The 21,548-nt window shown below is 45.4% G+C and overlaps 1 protein-coding gene across 2 annotated transcripts in view; it reads left to right on the plus strand.

Annotated features, from left to right (window-relative positions):
• The window catches only part of CELF5 (CUGBP Elav-like family member 5), a 182,687-nt gene that overhangs the window by 72,580 nt on the left and 88,559 nt on the right, over positions 1-21,548 (plus strand). For both annotated transcript variants that reach the window (XM_066604678.1, XM_066604679.1), the window contains exon 2: positions 9,219-9,301. In XM_066604678.1, the coding sequence (XP_066460775.1) occupies positions 9,219-9,301 (83 nt within the window). The remainder of the gene's footprint in view (positions 1-9,218; positions 9,302-21,548) is intronic.

Here is a 21,548-nt window from a genome sequence, read left to right on the forward strand (position 1 = left end):
AGAGTTCCCCTTGATGAATTCCCTGCAGAACCAGCTTTAATCTGACTGGATTTTGCGCGGACGACCCCCATCAAAGTCAATGGGTCCAAGTGGTCTATCACCTATATGCAATTAACATTGCGTTTGAGCGGCGGAGATGCGCGGAACGTCAGAGGAAAATAGATACAAAGTCAGAATGCCGGCTGGAGAGGAGATCTTTCTTCCGTGCGGACCATACGCTGTGCATGCGTGTATATCCGTGTGGAAAAACCGCTCAAATCCGCGCTCAGAATCCAAGATGGCAGCCACTCCCTGTGCCGGTGCCTCCCCTTCCTTTGCCAAGTGCTGGCTATGTCCTTGGGGACAGCCAGTCCTTCTGTGTCTGGAAGTTGTCATGGGTCACATAGAATCACATGGTGGTCTCCTAATTGGAGGAGTTCTCAAACGAGGGACACTGAGGACGTCCTAATAGAGTATTGGAACAGGTTAAACATCTTCCTCAATCCAGACCACCTCTTTATCTGCAGCCAGGAACATATGACCAAGCATGATGTAGAATAATTGGAGGGCGAGGAGACCGGCTTTCTAACACGATAGATCTGATCACCAGAAGATCCTTTGTGATAATAGGAATAAGCTGTCATGGCGATCAGGCAAATATAGTATTAATGATGAATAATCTGCTGTAGCAGCTAAAATACTGCACAGATTGGAGTTTGTGAGAAACTTTCCTGGAAGAACATGGCACTTATTAGATGTGGCCATGAAGTGATGGAACTTCGGAGGTTCCTTCACAGAAGTGGCACAAAATACTGGAACAAAAAGCACTGCATGCAACTCTTTATCTCCTGGCAATAAGCTGGGTAACTCAGTGGAAAGCAAATGGACCCCATTGGAATCAATGTGGCCATTCAGTGGTGTTCATTGTGCCATAAAATGGAAGCATTTGGCCATGGGGATTCCCCCTTCCCCGGAAGGAGCAGGAAAACGTAACCCCGATGCAGATGTGAAAGCAGCCTGCACCGTTCTCCAGCCTCTTGCTGCTGATGACTTGGATCTATATACCCCTCTGTTCCTATACATTGCTGCTATATCTCCCCTTATTTTAGAGCGCACCATTGAATATTTTCCTATATTTTTGCATTAGGCGGTTTTCTTCAGGCTCTTCCCCGGGGTATTAATCCTGCCACCGCAGCTCTGGGCCGTGTACTGACGGCATCCCTTGTCATCTCAGTGGATTTTATTATCCTTTTCCAGATTTACAGCGTTTAACCCTTCAGCCTTCATAATCCTTTCTATTTTGAACAAGTGGATTTATTACTCACTCAGAATTGAACTTTCAACTGGGAGCAGGACAGACGCTGAGGGGCGCGCAGCGGAGGGGCGTTGTGTGCGCGGATCCCATAGCCTGGAGAGGCGGCTAGAATGGCGTGAGCAGACAGAGGGTCGGAGGGTAGAGGCACAACCTTGGAAGATGCTGGTTTTCGTTCTTTTAGTATACAGATTTTTCTGCTTAAACATTTCTTCGTCTTCGTTCTGCTGATCTGTCTGCCATGTACTTGTATTCATAACCTTCCCATCCGTGATGTCACTGCTATGGGATCAGACCAACAAAACTGGCAGCCAATCTAGCGGGTGATTGCAAAGGATCTCCCAGTGTGGAGCGCTCATAAACTTAAAGGGGTTGTCCCGCGCCGAAACGGGTTTTTTTTTCTTTTCAACCCCCCCCCCCCCCGTTCGGCGCGAGACAACCCCGATGCATGGACCTAAAGAAAGCTTACCGGAGCGCTTACCTTAATCCCCGCGCTCCGGTGACTTCTATACTTACCGGTGAAGATGGCTGCCGGGATCCTCTTCCTCCGTGGACCGCAGCTCTTCTGTGTGGTCCATTGCCGATTCCAGCCTCCTGATTGGCTGGAATCGGCACGTGACGGGGCGGAGCTACACGGAGCCGGCATCCTGCACGAGAGGCTCCATAGAAGAAAGCAGAAGACCCGGACTGCGCAAGCACGGCTAATTTGGCCATCAGAGGCCGAAAATTAGTCGGCTCCATGGGAACGAGGACGCCAGCAACGGAGCAGGTAAGTATAAAACTTTTTATAACTTCTGTATGGCTCATAATTAATGCACAATGTACATTACAAAGTGCATTAATATGGCCATACAGAAGTGTATAGACCCACTTGCTGCCGCGGGACAACCCCTTTAATGACACTCCGATACATAAGTCTGATATCAATGGAAACAGAAACTCAAAAGGTTTTGGTGACGATGATGACGGTCCGTTTAGTTGAGGCTGACTTTCGGTCACTTTATGGATCATCGTTCTCCATGCTCTCCTATCCTTGGCCGCTTCCTTCGGTTCTTCCGCGTACATGTTTGTATCCGCCATGATTGCGTCCTGCCAATGTGTTCTATGGCGTCCTCTTCTTCACGATTCACTATCTGCTCTGAGCATCAATGCTGTTTCCAGAGAATTGGCTCGCACGATCTGTCTAAAGCAGGAGCTGTTTGGTGATTCTGCCCTCTAGCGATATTTTTGGTTTGATGCGCTTCAGGACCATCTTGTTTGGTAGTCGCCTATTGATCTCACTTCTGACTTCATTGTGAAAATGGACTTGGGGGGCGCCTTGTCTGGTTGGAAGATAAACCCCGTGATTTCCTGTTCCATCTGCGGCAGAAGTCATATCTGTAGGTACGAAATCCCTGGAATTATTTCTTCATGGAAAAAGAAGAGGTCGTAGACTTTCCTACAGATTATAGCGCAAAACACATTCACCTTGGGGTAGTCGCACATATGCCCAACGTAGACAGATGGGATCCCCTCCCCCACATTCTGACATTACATTTGTTGCTTGAAAGGTGGAAAGCGGCTTCATCACTAAACACAATGAAACTGTTGCCTTCCATTAGAGCTTGCATCCTCTCGCAGAAAGAATGGCGCTGCGCTTCGGCGGCCATTTTTAGGGCCAGTAACATCTGCAATCAGTAGGGATAACAGCGTAAAGGTTTTATAGAATCTCCCCCACAGTCGGCAGCGGGACGTCCAATTCTCTGCTTGTTGTGATGGAGGATTTCATGTGAAACTTGCACGGACGCGCTCCGCGGTTTCCAAGCTGACTGATGGACGGACGGATGATTTTTGCTTACAGATGTGACCTTTTTCTTAAAATTGGAGTCCCTCTTACGAATTGTGCGCTCGATGGGGAATCTTCACCAAACTTTCCTCGAAAATCACATTGCAAACCAATAAGAGACCGACCGCTAGAAGCATTGCACAGTAACATCGGAATATGTGAAGATTATACAAAAGTATCTAAGCTTAAACAAGAGGACAGAAAGCGTCTGTAAGAGGATCTGGATAAGATGGGGGCAGAAAAGTGGCAAATGAGGTTTAACTGATACATGTGCGGTTCTGCACACGGGCAGCGGGAATAGGATCATTGGGTCCATCACAAGATCTACTTCTTCCTCTTTACAAATACTGGTCAGACCACACATGGAATATTGGGGACAGTTTTGGGCATCGTTGCTCAGGAAGGACATATCAGAGCTTGAGTGGGTACAAAGGGGGCAACTAAAGGAAAAAAATGGAATGGACTACAATACCCAGAGAGGTTATCAAAATCGGGATTATGTAAAAAAAAAGACAGCTGAGGGGCGCTCTAATAACTATGTATAATATATCAGGGTCAGTACAGAGATCTCTCCCATCATCTATCTATACCCAGGACTGTAACAAGGGGTCGCTCTAATAACTATGTATAATATATCAGGGGTCAGTACAGAGATCTATCCCATCATCTATTATACCCAGGACTGTAACAAGGGGGCGCTCTAATAACTTTGTATAGATATATCAGGGGTCAGTACAGAGATTTCTCCCATCATCTATTATACCCAGGACTGTAACAAGGGGGCGCTCTAATAACTATGTATAATATAACAGGGGTCAGTACAGAGATCTCTCCCATCATCTATTATACCCAAGACTGTAACAAGGGGGCGCTCTAATAACTATATATAATATATCAGGGGTCAATACAGAGATCTTTCCCATCATCTATTATACCCAGGACTGTAACAAGGGGGCGCTCTAATAACTATGTATACTATATCAGGAGTCAGTACAGAGATCCCCCCCCCCCCCATCTATTATACCCAGGACTGTAACAAGGGAGCGCTCTAAAACTATGTATGGATATATCAGGGGTCAATACAGAGATCTTTCCCATCATCTATTATACCCAGGACTGTAACAAGGGGGCGCTCTAATAACTATGTATAATATATCAGGGTCAGTACAGAGATCTCTCCAATCATCTAATATATCCAGGACTGTAGCAAGGGGGCACTATGATAACTATGTATAGATATATCAGGGTCAGTACAGAGATCTCTTCCATCACCTATTATACCCAGGAATGTAACAATGGGGCGCCCTAATAACTATATATAGATGTATCAGGGGTCAGTACAGAGATCTCTTCCATCACCTATTATACCCAGGACTGTAACAAGGGGGCGCTCTAATAACTATGTATAGATATATCAGGGGTCAGTACAGAGATCTCTCCCATCATCTATTATACCTAGGACTGTAACAAGGGGGCCCTCTAATAACTATGTATAGATATATCAGGGGTCAGTACAGAGATCTCTCCATCATCTATTTATACTCAGGACTATAACAAGGGGGTGCTCTAATAACTATGTATAGATATATCAGGGGTCAGCAAAGAGATCTCCCATCATCTATTTATACCCTGCACTGTAACAAGGGGGCACTCTACTAACTATGTATAGATATATCAGGGGTCAGCAAAGAGATCTCTCCCATCATCAATTATACCCAGGACTGCTACAAGGGGGTGCTCTAATAACTATGTATAGATATATCAGGGGTCAGTACAGAGATCTTTCCCATCATCTATTATATCCAGGACTGTAACAAGGGGGCGCTCTAATAACTATGTATACTATATCAGGGGTCAGTACAGAGATCCCCCCCCCCCCCCAATCATCTATTATACCTGTGAGTGTAACAAGGGGATGCTCTAATAACTATGTATAATATATGAGGGGTCAGTACAGAGATCTCTTCCATCACCTATTATACCCAGGACTGTAACAAGGGGGCGCTCTAATAACTATGTATAGATATATCAGGGGTCAGTACAGAGATCTCTTCCATCATCTATTTATACTCAGGACTATAACAAGGGGGTGCTCTAATAACTATGTATAGATATATCAGGGGTCAGTACAGAGATCTCTCCCATCATCTATTTATACTCAGGACTATAACAAGGGGGTGCTCTAATAACTATGTATAGATATATCAGGGGTCAGTACAGAGATCTCCCATCATCTATTTATACCCAGGACTGTAACAAGGGGGCGCTCTAATAACTATGTATAGATATATCAGGGGTCAATACAGAGATCTCTCCCATCATCTATTTATACCCAGCACTGTAACAAGGGGGCACTCTACTAACTATGTATAATATATGAGGGGTCAGTACAGAGATCTCTCCCATTATCTATTATACCCAGGACTGTAACAAGGGGGCGCTCTAATAACTATGTATAATATATGAGGGGTCAGTACAGAGATCTCTTCCATCACCTATTATACCCAGGACTGTAACAAGGGGGCGCTCTAATAACTATGTATAGATATATCAGGGGTCAGTACAGAGATCTCTCCCATCATCTATTTATACTCAGGACTATAACAAGGGGGCGCTCTAATAACTATGTATAATATATCAGGGGTCAGCAAAGAGATCTCCCATCATCTATTTATACCCAGGACTGTAACAAGGGGGCGCTCTACTAACTATGTATAATATATGAGGGGTCAGTACAGAGATCTCTCCCATTATCTATTATACCCAGGACTGTAACAAGGGGGCGCTCTAATAACTATGTATAATATATGAGGGGTCAGTACAGAGATCTCTTCCATCACCTATTATACCCAGGACTGTAACAAGGGGGCGCTCTAATAACTATGTATAGATATATCAGGGGTCAGTACAGAGATCTCTCCCATCATCTATTTATACTCAGGACTATAACAAGGGGGCGCTCTAATAACTATGTATAATATATCAGGGGTCAGCAAAGAGATCTCCCATTATCTATTATACCCAGGACTGTAACAAGGGGGCGCTTTCTATATCTAGAGGAAAGAAGGTTTCTACACAACACAGAAGGGGGTTCTTTACTGTAAGAGCAGTGAGTCTGTGGAACTCTCTGCCTGAGGATGTTTGTGATGATATGAGATTAGAGTATAAGAGGTTCTGGATGCCTTTCTTGAGTGTTACAATATTACACATTATAGTCACTGATTACTCAGAAGGGTCGATGATCCGGGGATTATACCGATTGCAAGATTGGAGTCAGGAAGAATTTTTTCCCCTTAAATGGGTAAAATTGGCTTCTACCTCATTGGGTTTTTTTTGTCTTCCTCTGGATCAACATTGGGGGTTAATAGGCTGAACTGGATGGACAGAGGACTTTTTCAGTGTGACATACTATGTCAATATGGTAGATTTGAAAATCAAGAATACAACACGCTCTCCCGTCTTCGTTGGCAGCCATTGTGTCTCATATCCCACTAATGAAGACTGAGGCAAAGTAAAACGTTTTGGTCCTCACATAGCAAAACAGTCGGACAATAAGACGGTCGTTGTTGCCCTAAGCAACCAATCACAGTGCAGTTTTCTTTTTACCTAAGCAGCTTGAGAAATGAAAGACACGCTGTGATTGGTTGGGCAGCAAGGATATCTTACTGCTAGACAGGCTTGCTAAATTAAACATTTTCTGTTTCTGTTGATCTCACATTTCTGTATCTGAGTGTCATTAAATGTGATCATGAGGGTATCAATAACCCCGTATATGGAGGCCTCCCAGCTGATGTCGGGCGGGAGGGGAGACCGGTGGCAGCTTATCTCCCTCTCCTCATTGTGAAGTGCGTGCAGGGCCGCGTAGTCAGATGGAATACTTGTTGCTGATCTCTGTCTACGGCCAGCTTAAAGGAGTCCTTCTACAACTGCCATTCATCGCCGAGCCGCAGAATGGGTAATAAACATGTGAACGCTAACCGCCTTGCCACTAAGACCCCCCCACGCAAACGCCATCAATGGAGCTGCAGCATCCGTGCTCCATTCAGACTCCTTAGGTTAGTAGCTCTAGTGATTGTGGGGTCTCAGCAGCAGCGTCCCCCCATAATCACACAGTTTTCAGTAATTCCGTGGATAGGTGATAAATGTCGATTGCGGGACATTCCCTTTAACCCTTTCCAAATTCACTGTCTGACGTCTGAAGACATTCTGATTGAAGGCTATACAGCTCTGATGTTGGAAGATGTCCGGCAGGGTATTCTTACTGTATATTACTGGCCGCTCTGTTGTTGGGGGCCTCTCCAGCATGTCCAATACCGCAGTACTGGCTCTAGTCAGCAGATGGCGCCATTGTATAATGGCAGAAAGAGAAAGCCCCCTAGGAAACCCTAAATCCAAAATTGGATTGCAAAGGGTTAAGAGTGCCCCTATTTGTTGCAGAATTTTCGGTGGGAAATGTGATCCTAAATTCTGCAACAAAGTACGGCCCCCGTGTGAGTGACCTAACAACCCCACGCACTCACAGCATGCTGCAGACTCTCCATCATAGATATGCGGCGGATTTCATTCATGCCAGTGCAATAAGTGAGATCTGCAGCTGTATCCGCACCGAACACACAGACACTTGGGGCAGATTTTGGTGGGCAGTTTTCGTGTGACCGGACATTTGGCTGTGTGAATTCTCCCTGAGGCACATGGATCCCCCACGGCTTCTTCCCACTAAACCCTGGGCGCTCTGTCCCCACCGTATTGTGCAGATACTGCCCCCTAGCAGTAATGTGCCGTACATTCACACCCCGTTGCACATTTGAACATTGCATATATTTTTTTATAGGATTAATTAGCAAAAACCTCAGTATATTCGTTATCAAATTGGAGGCGTCAGAGGCGTCCTCACATCGAATGAGCAACTCCGAGCTTCTTCACAGCTGCAATTCGCTTCAGTAGGTGATGACTTGGTATTATGTTGCACTTCTTGGTATATGCCGCTTGCTTTCCTCAGCAGCCTGTGGTTGATGAAGGCAGTTACAGAGATGGCAGGATGACCATGTCTAGTCGTTCAGCCTGACTATAACCAGGGGTATCGTTACCTCCTCTATTATATCTGTAACACATGCCAATCCTTTATTGTCACTACGTTACTTTTTTTTCGCTGTTTTTCGCAGTATTTTCTCCCTACATCATTTTTCTTCTTCTTCCTCCTTCTCTCAGTATCATGAGCATGGAGGAGCCGTTTCTCCGTACTCGGCACCCAGCCGTCCACTTGTTCCTGCCTGTTTGTGCCTTTGGTACATTCCCGTTTCGCTCACAGCCGATGTTCTACTATTCTCCGTATCTGGATTTTTCCTTTCTCTCGCCTTCCTCGCCCCCTCCTCTCCAGTCCCCAGCTGGCTTATGGCTGTAAGGGAAATCCCGCTTGTGTCCCTACCTCTGAAGCCATGCCTAGCAGATAGAAAGCTCCTACCCTTCTCTGCCGCACGCATGGAAGGGGTTAATACGATCTTCTAAGGGAGGGGGAGGCTGTTTTCCTTTTTTCTATTTTTTTTTTTTCGCTCCCAATTTTTTCGTTTAATTGTTTTGTTTTTTTGTTACCTGGAGGAGATGGTATTTCAGGCGTTTCCATGGAAACATATCCTTCCCATGTAATGAAGATGCTTGCGATAAAGACAGAAAAATCCCTTTTTTCCCGCCCCTGCCCCCATCCTCCAAACACATAGACTTTAAGGGGGGGGGGGGGGGGGGGTAACCTTGCATTTTGAGGGGGTGGCAAAAGCCGCATGTCAAAAATCCGTGCCATTTTTGCCTTTTTTTTCCAGCACATGCAGGCAGAGGAATTTCAGCCGGCGCTGGTAAAAAAGGGTCTCTTACTGATATTTAATGTTTTTCTCATGCCGAAGGCGTTTATTGAACTATTATATGCTTTTTCACAGAATAGGAATTGTTTATATTAGTTTTTGTTTGCAAAAAATATTAAAATAAAGAGAAATCCAAGTAGAGTTACAATGTATCAGAATGAAGCCGTGTCTGCTGTATTGTATCCATGTAGCATGTTACTGTAGACAGCTGTACATGAAATAACACGTGTCCCTCTCCTTCCGTCCTCAGGCTGTGCCTTCCTCACATACTGTGCCAGAGACTCAGCCATAAAAGCACAAACGGCCCTGCATGAGCAGAAGACGCTTCCTGGGGTGAGTGGACTCGGCACGGGCGGACCGTGGTTTAGTGACGGAATGGGTTACAATGACAGCCCTCCGGATCACTTACATGATTGGGTGTAGGAATCTATAGATCGATGGGCGATCAATCAAAGATTTCATGCCAACAGAACATTTAAGACACATTAATGTATTCAGCCGAGTATGTCCTTAGCAGAAAGCGATATATGCCGGGGTCTGCACCACGCAGAATAATCACATTGCTCAAGGGGTTTTGGGGATCGTGGCCGTTCTGCATTGGGATTGGTGGCGAATATTCTAGTGAATGGATATAAAATGTTCTATATTGAGTTGGATGAAAGCATTGATGTTGGTTGCAGATCTACTTGTTGATGACATTTATAAAAGCGCAAAAATGGTCATAACTCCCCCCAATGAGGGGTTCATGTAATGTAGATACTGGGGAAAAAGCCACTGGTCTTCTTCCCCAGTAGGTATATTCTATGCTTTTCGCAGCTGTGTAGGTTTTAATAACAGCAGTGAGGAAACAATCAGAAAAAGCAAAAAATAAAAGACATTGCATGTATCATTTCTACCTATGCTGATACATATCACTAAATGAGCTTAAAGGGCCACTCTAACAAAAACACATTTGTCCCTCCCTGCACCCGATGGCCTGTCACACTTTGGCGGTCTTCTCTGTTTGTTGCAGTCACTTCCAGGCAGTGTAGCCCCCTGTCTGATGCTTGATGGTGAGATTTTTTGGTTTCACTTTGACATCCTATGATGCTTCAACACAACATTAGCTAGACCTGTACCATTTCTGCCTGCTGGGGGGGACAGTTTAATTATCATTACATTCTATATTCACCTAAATAACCTACAGCCCATAAGTATACAGTCAGGAGGATGAGCTGTGATCTCCTCTATTATAACTGTGGGACAGGAGCTGTGTGATCATCAATAGTAGCTGTGATAGGAGTGCCCGTGTCCCCCTCTAGGAAGTTTCTATGGTAGATCCATGTCATCGCATCACACAAACTGAGAAATTGACTAGTTTTAGACAGCATAACCCAAAGTAGATCTGAGCTGGTCAGAATTGAGATCACATGAAGGAATAGCTAACAGAGGTAACACTAGCTCACTTATATACACACATCATGGTTGCCTGCAAGGGCGCCCTAACACAGGGGTAGAGGGGTATTATGCATAAAAGCCCATTGATTTACATTTACATATCCTTTAGGGCTTCTTCAGACGGCCATGTTTTCTTAGCCGCTTTTGTGCAGGATGTCAAATTGTTGTAGTAATGTGGATAATGGAAAAGAGAAAAGGTGGAGCGCCCCCAAGTGGCGCTTCTTGGTCGGCGAGGCACAGGTGTCTGTGATAAGTTGGTGGTAGATTTGCATATGTGGAGGCGCTGCCAGCCGGGCTAAACCTGCAATGACAGGTCGGGCAGCGCATCCGATAGATACCAATCTGGTGTCAGGCGCGACTCTCCAAGAAGTTCCAAGGTATAAAGGGCATGCTTTATAGAAACTAACACCAGTGGGAACGTCCCCTTCTTCTCCCCGCGCCGGCGGTGTTCTACTATGTCGGCCAATAGACACAATCAAATGATCTGTCCATAGTCGGATGTGTTCTATCCCAGCGCACCTGAAGAAGGGGCTATGCCTCGAAACGTGTGTTACTGCTGGTTTTTAATGCCAATAAAGAATACCGTTTCTTCCTTGATTGTCACTTCTTCGAGGAGGGCTGCGCCAGCGCCAGATCGCTATCTGTCCAATCAAATTGTAGTAGTGGAAGCGCCGGTAGATGATGTTTATCTACAGTCATGCGATTATCTCTTTGTATGTGCAAGCAGTGAGCCCTGAGATCCGTAGTAAAATACGCCTGATCCTTGGCGCAGAGCGTATTGTGGCAGCGTACCGCATTGCGCAGAAGTCCCATAGACTGGTATGGGGGTCCTGGTACGGGTGTATTCTATGCGCAGTGTAAAAAGACAGAACAGTCCTATTTTTGGGCGTTTCATGTCTGTAATCTGCCCGTTTAAGTCTGTGGGGTTTGTAAAATACGCGGGGTATATGCTGGGTATTTTGCGTAGCGTTTGCTCAGTACTCTCATGCGTGTGAGGCGTCGCGGTGCTGTTAGCAGCTAAGGCTAACTGTACACAGGCGAGTGCGATATCAGGCCATGAATCCCGCCCCTGTATCGCGCTCGCCATCCATATGGAATCCCCGTGGATGCGTGCCGTTTTCATGTCAAAACAGCCTCAGGGATCCTCCGGCGCGGCTGCCATAGCGGTAGCAGAGGATCACGGAGTGTCTCCCATTGCTCTCAATGGGAGACCTCGTGTCGCATGCGGTGCACTGCTGCCGCCGGCCCCAATGAAGACAATGCGGCTGCGATGTGAGATCACGCAGGAAGATAGAACATGCCGCCATTTGTTTCTTGCATCGTATCGCGGCGACGTGGGAAAAGATCGCTCGTGTGTATCGCCGCATTCAAAAGAATGGGGTTCATATCTGTGCGAGATTTTGACGCCCGCGTGAAGGCGGCCCGAGGGGGTTTTGAATGGGGCAAGAAACGTACAGAATGTGCAACTCATATAAAACACAAACGCATCGCATTTTAATATTGATTAAAAAACACCAAACTGCCTGAATGTCCTCAAAATGAATGTTTGGTTTTTTTTACATGTTTTTTTCAGATACGCTGTTTGCAGCAAACGCTGACGTGTAATCGCCCCTTAAAGGCCCTTTTACATGAAACCATTAGGGTTAGGTTTATCGCTGGATAGCACAAATCTGAACGATAACCGTTCGGTGTAAACGCTGCCCGCAACTGGACGGCGAAGAATAATTAGTTTTATCTTTATGGTTCCGTTTGTGCAGACATAAACGGAGATCTCCAGAGCGCCCCCCTCCATCACTGAGCGATCACCACTCCTGTGTGAAACCCCAACGATCCCCCCGATATAAGACCCCGTATTAGCCAGCCGTATCCACAGAGCATATAAGAAAAAGCTTCCAAATTCTCTTTTTTTTTTTTTAAATTATGGTCACCATGGTTACATGCGTTTAAAACAGATTGCGCTCACATCATGCAAGTGCAATCCGCTTTTTTTAAACACATCTATAGACTTGAAAGGGGGATTTTTGTATAGAAGTAGCACCAAAATAGGAGGCTGGGATTATTTTAAATCGGACTGTTCAGACGAGTAAAAAAAGCTCCCGTGAATATTTTCATCTGGAATTGAATGTTTTCTATTTCTGTCCGATTTCTCGAAGTTCGGACAGAAAACTCCCCCATGTGAAGAGATCCCTACACAAGCCGCCCGTGGAGTGAGCACTTGGTGCTGCTGACATTCCCCTAGTGGCTCGGCCTTGTATGATCAGCTTTCCAAGTAGAGGTGATTCCTATCTGATACATTGTTTAGTGTCTTTCCTCTGCAGTGTGGCATGAGATGACACCTAGGATGCCAAATACATTGGAAACAACTATTAGCTCCAACTCCCCCGTTAGCACGGACATACAGATTGGCAGCGGCATCCAGGCAGGTCTGACACCACTTATCTCCGGGGAAAACAACATGATTGAGTGGATAAAAGCTAAACTGTCCAGCCTACAATTTCCCCAGCAGCAAACTTCAGCATGATCGGCTAACTGAAATCCAATATTATAGACCACCTATAGAAATGTCTATATGAACACCGTTCAAACTCATTTCAATGCAATTCATAGGTACATATCATTTTTGTCCCCACGGAAGCTCTAAGTGCTGAATTCAGGAAGGCATTTATATTTCCAGTCCATGTTTCTGCGTTTCGAAGTTTCCCCCCCCCCCCCCCCCCCCCATATGAGCACTGTTGCCTTAAGATTATTTCCTTTATGGCCTCTGCTGCAAAAGATAGTCACAGGTAAGCTATCGGCTGAGTCATGTGTCGCATACAGAGTATTAGTTACTGACCTAATTGGAGGGATAGCTAACACTAGGTAAGAGAGAGAGGATTCAAAAAGATCTAGAAAAACTTGAACAGAATGGTTTTTTAACAAGGAGAAATGCAAAGTCCTACATCTGGGCACAAAAACATGAAAAAAGCATATACAGAATGGGAGGAATTGGGCTAAGCAGCAGCACATGTGAAAAAGACTTGGGTATACTAATAGATCATAGACTGAACATGAGTCAACAATGTGATGCAGCAGCCAAAAAGGCAAACAATTCTGGGATGTATTAAGAGAAGCATAGAGTCTAGATCACGTTAGGTCATTATCCCCCTCTACTCTTCCTTAGTCAGACGTCATCTGGAATACTGGGTCCAGTTCTGGGCAGCCCTCCTTAAAAAAGACATAGACAAACTGGAGCAAGTTCAGAGAAGAGTTACCGAGATGGTGAGCGGTCTGCAAATCATGTCCTATGAGGAACGGTTAAAGGATCTGGGAATTTTTAGCTTGCAGAAGAGAAGGCTGAGAGGAGATTTAAGAGCGGTCTACAAATATCTGAAGGGCTGTCACAGTGCAGAGGGATCATCCCTATTCTCATCTGTACAAGGAAAGACTAGAAGCAATGGGATAAACTGAAAGGGAGAAGACACGGATTAGATATTAGACAGTGAGGGGGATCAATGAGTGGAACAGGTTGCCACGGGAGGTGGGGAGTTCTCCATCAATGGAAGTGTTCAGAGGCTGGGATGATTTAGTGATCCTGCACTGAGCAGGGGGTTGGACCAGATGACCCCAGATGTGTCTTCCAACTCTACCATTCGGCTAAGTCGCGTGTCCCATGCAGAGTACTACTGACCTGTACAACATTCCTGTTTTCTCTGTATGAGATTAGTTTTTATGGCTAATCATTGCTGTAATTAACATTTCATCTTCACGCAGTATAAGGATGCATTAATTTATTAATTATTTTTTCATTTAGTGTAATTTTCTGTTGTACGGGTGATTATAAGAGGACACACTGTGCTGTAATTTAGGCCTCCTTACAGATCTCGCACTCCCAATGTCTCGTACGCCCGCTGCCTGCATGGTGTATCACTCAGACAAGATACACAATCTTATAGGGTAACATTTATTTTAAACATGGAGATTTTTTATTTACATTTAAAGATTGTTTTCCTGCATTAAAACCATAATTTGTAATTTTCAATTAGACCCCCTTCTAATATATTTTTTGCTTCCTCGCTTTTTTTTATTTTTAAGATCTTTGCTTGCTGTCAATAAATAGAAATGTTCTTGTTTTACATGTAGAGCTTCAACTCAGTAAAAACATGAGCAGATATAACACTTCTAACAGCTGAGGGTTTACAACAGTTACTTAAAGGGGTTTTCCGGCAATAAATTATTGACGACCTATTCTCCTGATAGATCATGAATAGTTGATCAACGGAGGTCAACCATTAAGGATCAGCTAATTAAAGTGACAGTGGCATTCAGTTGAGTGATCCTATCACTTCAGTTCACACCAGGTACAGCACTGTACATTGTATAGTGGCTGTGCCTGGTATTGCAGCTCTTTCCTGTTCACCTGAATAGAACTGAGCTGCTGTCAGGCTATGTGACCAATAAACGGGACGTTACAAGCCTGGAAGAGGCAGCAGAGCTCACATGATTGCCGTGGCTTCTTCAATCTGCTGATCATTGGGGATCCCAAGCAGTGGACCTCCTGAAGTCAACTATTGATGACCTATCATAAGGACTGGCCATCAATAATTTAGTCCAGTCTATGTAGCGTCAGGTTCCCAACATTCGATTTTTCAAAAATGTGCATAGATACATAGTAGGTCTTTTCTCTTGTTCTGTACCCTGACTTCCTCCTTTATTAGAATGTACAACCTTGGAGCTTTGGACAGCATAACTGGACAGTGAACAAATTGTAGCGACCCTAAGAAGGGGTGGCTGGTGCCGTTTTCTGTGAGCAGCAGTTACAGTAGACGGTGGCCAGCAGAGTGGCGGCAGAGTACGTGGCGGCAGCCGTTGAGCGTGGTGGCCGGCACGCTGTCCCAACGAAGAGGGAGTAGCATGGGAGAAGACCACTGAAGAACCCTGATGACCAGAGGGCTGAGACTGAGAACACAGAGGGCCCTGGTGGTCTGGAGGAAGACCCTCTGCCTGCCTGAACTTGGCTCTGAAGCAGACAACAGTGCTATGGACCCGACAGCATGCAGCAAGCGGCAGGATGCACAAGACTGGTTCAACGAGGCCAGAGTGTGCATACTATAGGGTCTATGACGGACTGAGGAGGCTGAAGGAGCATCTCCCCAGAAGTCACTGTGGTGATGCAGTGTGATATTGGTGTAGTGGTGCGCAGATTATGGTGTACATTGGACAGTAATGCTGTAATGGAGATGATGTGTTGCTCCTACGTTGATTGGTTCACAGTCATGGGGGACCCCGAAATCGGTGACATACTCTGGCACCTACAGAGTTTGAGGCTGCGGACCTTCAAAAGAATAGTGTGAAGTACGAGGATAAGTAAAGGAGTACTTCAAGGACAGTGGTTAGTCGTAAGAGAAATTTGAAAGGCCTTGTCTTACTGAGATGTACCTCTGATTGGTGGAAATATGTTCTAAGAGTGAATTCTGGTTACAAATTACACAACGTTCAAGTATGAAACCCCTTCCTGGGACGGAATGCTACATTTTATCTGTGCTGCCTCTAGGTCTGTCACGGCCGCGGCACGGCCACCGCCGGCTTCACAACGCCATCACTAAAGTGACCCTGTGTTACTGCTGCCTGCACTGAGCAGCATTGTGGTAGATAAGCCCAGGCTCAACCAATCAGATTCACTGATGTTTAAAGAGCCTTGTAAGTTTGGGGAAGGCGAGGGATAGCGAGAGAAAGAAAAGGTCTGTCCCATACTGCGCACAGAGTGTTACATATGAGACCAGATGCTGTATTCTACCCCGGACACATGCTGCTCTCTATACAACACTATACGCTACAGTATGTACATATAGGTGCACCGTATATAGTGTCATAATTATTAATCAGAGTCCTCCAATACTATTTTGTATAAAAAGTTAAGGTTTAGCTCTCGTATTGCAGAAACCTTTCCCAAATCCTTTTCAGCGGTGGACTATAAAGTGCTGGCTTCTGACAGGATGACACCATTTGTAGCTCCTTCCTAATGAACCACCGAGAGAATTTAGGACACTTCTGCAAATCCTGAGCTGCCTCAGTGCTCATCAGCCCTTGTTGGTTCACGGAGTGGCGAGCGGTGTGCTACAAGAAGTTGTCTCCACAAGACATCCCCAATCCATATGTTCCTCCTGGGCATCTAGACGTTGTAGAGTGAGGGGGTCTACCTGCGTGCTCGAACTATGGATGGAAGAGCTGCTAAGTAAGGGTGTTTCCTGTCTTGGTGCATGTCACCTGACTGTATTTTATGGTCCTTTTAGACGGCATAATTCTCATAATGCAAGAAGGAATGTCCCGGTGACGTCCTCCCCAGGGCGCTCGCGCTTAGACAGGCAGATTCATTGTTGACTCGTTCAATGAGAATTGTTTGCTTCATGTTCAGTGTTCACATTCCCTATGTGACACACTGAACGACAAGTGTTTAAACGGAACAACAAGTGGACGAACCAACGATGATTTTTAGTCCTACTGAACGATGAAAGGGAAGCGCACGATTCTAGTTTGTCGTTCAATCGTTGACTCCTGTTTAGACTGAGTGATTGTCGCTCATTTACATGGTTGACCGCTCCCCTAATGAGTCCATTGAATGGACACCATGTAACACCGCACTTCTATTGCCTATCCAAATAAACTGGATAGAAGTGCTCCAGAGTTAGTAGCCCCGCTGTAGAGTTGTGACTGCTCTATGCCCAATGACGCGCTCCCATGGCTCCCATTAAATTAGTAGTAGTTTAACTGTTCATTTGCAGGATATCCAGCCAATTACGGAGAGCAGCGATGCGTTCACTGTAATACAATATTCATACACATACATGTCTGGATCACTTCAACCAGATAGACTAAACGCCACAGCTCTTTTAACCCATTGCCACCAAATGAGACCTAGCGGTATTTAGTAGAGTGTTTCCATGGAAACTAAGGGGTGAGTAAAGTTTGCTAAACCATGTGACCTGCTCTGGGGCAACCTGAGGCCATCAAATTAGAGCGGAAGCATCAAACGGAAGCATAATGAAGCATGTCTCAGCAGTCATCCTACGCCATCATCCTCCTTTAGAACGGGGATTTTATCCTCAAACAACATGACAGAGGGAGAATCGGGAGAAGAAGATCATGTACAGAAAGGAAGTGAATGGGGATTGGATTGGATCTAGTTGGTGTTTCAAGAAGGAGCGCAGCAGAGAGTACCACCGCCTCGAGGCAGATTGTACTCCGTTCCATGTCAGTAAGGTGCTTATGTCTTATCACTATTTGCAGTACGGTAATTCACGACCTTTCTTGGCGCAAGATGAAACAAAATGGAAAGCATTCTAAAAACAGAGGCCAATTTAAAGGGATAACGTATCTTTTGTTCAAACATCACAGAATTGTATTTAATTTACCATAGAAACCGCATTTGGTATGACCGTTGCCCATTTGGAAGTCCTCCTCTGGCCGTGGAAATATACCTCGATTCCTATCCAAGGGCATGGAGGCATTCCAAGGCAGGTAGTTACAAAGACGAGGATGTTGGATACCTGGTCGCCACTCAGACATAATGAATATTACTCCTCTCCAAGGGAAGGCTAGATTGGCCTTCCCTACTGCTCTCCCTCCAACTAAAACTGATCTCCAACGTCCATGGCAGTCGGCCACCCTCACATTCTTATATATATATACTCGGCTCAATTAGGGAGATTTTTTTCCCACAAAAAGAACAAATTTAGTAAAAAAAATAATGTGATCAAACGAAACGGTGAGTCACCACATCATGGGAGCTTACCAAGGCTTTTAAAAGGCGTTCATGGGCCTCAGGCGAATATCTCATTAGGATGCCCCACAGCACTCTACCAAACACAAAAGAGAATGTGCTACTAGTTTCAAAAAGTTAGGCGTGGAATGTTTTCTCACGGGGAACGTAAAATGGATCAAACTAGTCTTTATGGTCCAGAATTCATTATTTGGAGATACCTCGTTTATTAAAGGTTCAGGCTCAGAACAATAAGAGGGTTAATGGGGTGGTGTGCTCTGGAGACCTTCTTGTTGTGGGTTGAGTACTTTGATGATAAGCCAGATCATGGTCTGCTGTCTCTAAGACCCCCAGTGATCAGCTATATTCTGTGGAGGAACCTGCCAGAAATTTTTTGCAGTTCCTTGTAGCATTGCAACCGAAAGGGAAGTCAAGTATCATCCGGCATTCAAGGACCCCAACGGTCTGCCCATGGACGAGCCTTGTCCTCACAGGCGAGGGACACAATCTGTAACCGCTCTGCTCTAGCCAATAGATGACAATCCTGACAGGAGATCCTCTTTGTTAATTCAGAATTTCCTAATTAAAAAAAACGAGGGCCCCGTCCTCCAGGGCTTCAAGACATTCAGCTTTTTTTTTTTTGTTTTCACTTTTTCCTAAAAATCCTAATTCTTTTATTTATCCATCAGCGTAACTTTTTTGCGGCTTGTATTCTGTGGGATGAGTTGTGTTGTTGGGTGGTGCTGGTTACTGTGGCATGTAATGTCCTGAGTGGAGTGAGATGGCCAGACACATTCCCGCCACCTTTGGGCTTCTTGTTTCTCGGCTGCACACTGCAGTGAAGATGACCTGATAACTTTATTCTCCGGTTCGGTGCGTTTCTGTCAATACAAAAGTTGTAGACTTTTTTTTTCTCGCATTACTACTTAATAATTTTATTTTTTTCCAAAGATATTTTCTGCCGCCATCTTTAGACCGCCATAACTTCGTTATTATCCCATCGACCTGGTCGTCTAAGGGCTCCTTTTTTGCAGGACATCCTGTAGTTTCTGTTGGCTCCATTTTGGACGTCATACGGTTTTCTGATCGCTTTTTTTTACATTTTTTCTTGGAGACAGGATGACCAAAAAAGTGCATTTCTGACTTTGCGTGTAAATAATTGTGTTACTTAGATAGATTGGACTTTTACGGATGCAGCGATACCAAATTTTTTTTTACATAATTTTTACACTTTTTTTTACTCCCCATGGGGGACATGGCCTTGTGATCGTATAATGCAAAACCATATTATTACATTATACGGGATATGACCGTCAAAGGGGCTCATTAGCTTCTGCCTCATTGTTTTTTTTTTTGCCTTCTTCTGGATCAACAGGGGGGGGGGGTAGAAATAGACTGAACTAAATGGACATTGTCTACCTTCAGCCTAACATACTATGTTACTATGTAATCTATCAAGTCAAAGTGAGGAGACTGTTCATTTAAATACTCCAAGGTTAACAGCTGGGATCAGTGTAAGCATTGTCCGCTTTTAAAGACCCGACCCCCGATCCTGCTCCATACAAATCCCAAACCTTCATGCCATAACTGTATATATTAAGGGGTTAAGGAATCCCATTGTGATTCGAATATCAGGCTAATGTTTGTATGGACAAATCCCACCTTTATCAGGATGCTTATCGAGGAGCGCCAATGTGGGGGAGGTAAACAAGATGGATGTCACGGGTGGATCTGCGATCTCTCCCTGCAATGCTGGCAGACGCCTGGCTCGGTTGCGCACAGTAGCAAAAGGCTTAATATAGTTAACATTTATCAACGGTGGTTTGTCACGCACCTCCTCTCACATCCTCCTCCTCTCACATCCTCCTCACTACTCCCTCTAACTCATTCCTTCACTTCCTGTCTTCTCTCCCGCATTTTCTCCAACTCCTCCCAACACCCTGCCTCACCCTGCTCATTTTCCCACTCTTGGCTCCGATCCTTCCCCCTCTACCAATCAGGGATAGAATGACAAGCAGCCAATCAGCAGCCAGCTGCTGCCAAGTAGTTAGCTTAAGCTTGTGAAGAAAGGGGAAAGATAGGGTCTTTCTGACGTAAGGCACCCTCTGTCTCCTAGGAGAACATAGCTAGGTGTTACAGGACTGGTGATTGTGTAGCTACCCGGGAGGACCCCCCCCCCCCCAGGCCACTACAGTTGCATCAATTTTTAGACCTATTTAATAAAGCAAATGCACCAAAAATAATAATCCATTGTGCCTTAGTGGACAAATAGTGGAAAGGGGCATGAATTAAATGCAACGATGTGTTCCAAAATTGCACCACCAGTGGCCTCCAGGTGATATCCTCCAGGGTTCCCCAAGTAATATCCTCCAGTGGCCTCTAAGTGATATCCTCCAGGGTTCCCCAAGTAATATCCTCCAGTGGCCTCTAAGTGATATCCTCCAGGGTTCCCCAAGTAATATCACCCAGTGGCCTCTAAGTGATATCCTCCAAGGTTCCCCAAGTAATATCCCCCAGTGGCCTCCAGGTGATATCCTCCAGGGTTCCCCAAGTAATATCCCCCAGTGGCCTCCAAGTGATATCCTCCAGGGTTCCCCAAGTAATATCCCCCAGTGGCCTCCAGGTGATATCCTCCAGGGTTCCCCAAGTAATATCCCCCAGTGGCCTCCAGGTGATATTCTCCAGGGTTCCCCAAGTAATATCCCCCAGTGGCCTCCAAGTGATATCCTCCAGTGGTCTCTCCATTGGTCCCCCTCTGCCTCAATGACCCAGCCTGAATATTTATACTCATCTTGGGACCCCCAGTTGCGCTCTATTCCTCCAGGGCTAAATCTGAAGTTAAATCTTGTACTCTGCCACAGATTAATTGTCAGATCCACGCTGCAGACCTGACACTTAAATATACCGTGTGAACGAGGCCTCAGACTTGTCTTTCTGCAAGTGCAAAAATCAAGCTACTGGTTGAATTGAGACGAGCGTGGATGCAACTACACTAAGGGGCGAGGGTCGTAGTTACGTCTGAACGAGGGGAACTTCTTCCAGAGCGCAGGAGTTTTAAAAAAAGCCATGGGAAGATAGCCGCTGCCCGATCTGCCCCACAGGATGTATTCACTACAGGGCCGGGCCGATCTTTTCTCAGCCGTACAATTAATGGGAGAGAATCCCGATAGTGAAAATGAAATCGCCAAAATCCTATTGAAATCCGTGGTTTTGTTTTGTCCCGTTATTACAGCTGCATAACGTGAGAAAACCGTGCTCATAGATCCTAGAATGATAGAGTTGGAAGGGATCCCAGGGTCATTGGGTCCTCCGGGGGTCATTGGGTCCTCCAGGGTCATTGGGTCCTCCAGGGTCATTGGGTCCTCCGGGGGTCATTGGGTCCTCCGGGGGTCATTGGGTCCTCCAGGG

Source organism: Eleutherodactylus coqui, chromosome 5 (genome assembly GCF_035609145.1).
Source record: "Eleutherodactylus coqui strain aEleCoq1 chromosome 5, aEleCoq1.hap1, whole genome shotgun sequence".
NCBI classification, from domain to species: Eukaryota; Metazoa; Chordata; class Amphibia; order Anura; family Eleutherodactylidae; genus Eleutherodactylus; species Eleutherodactylus coqui.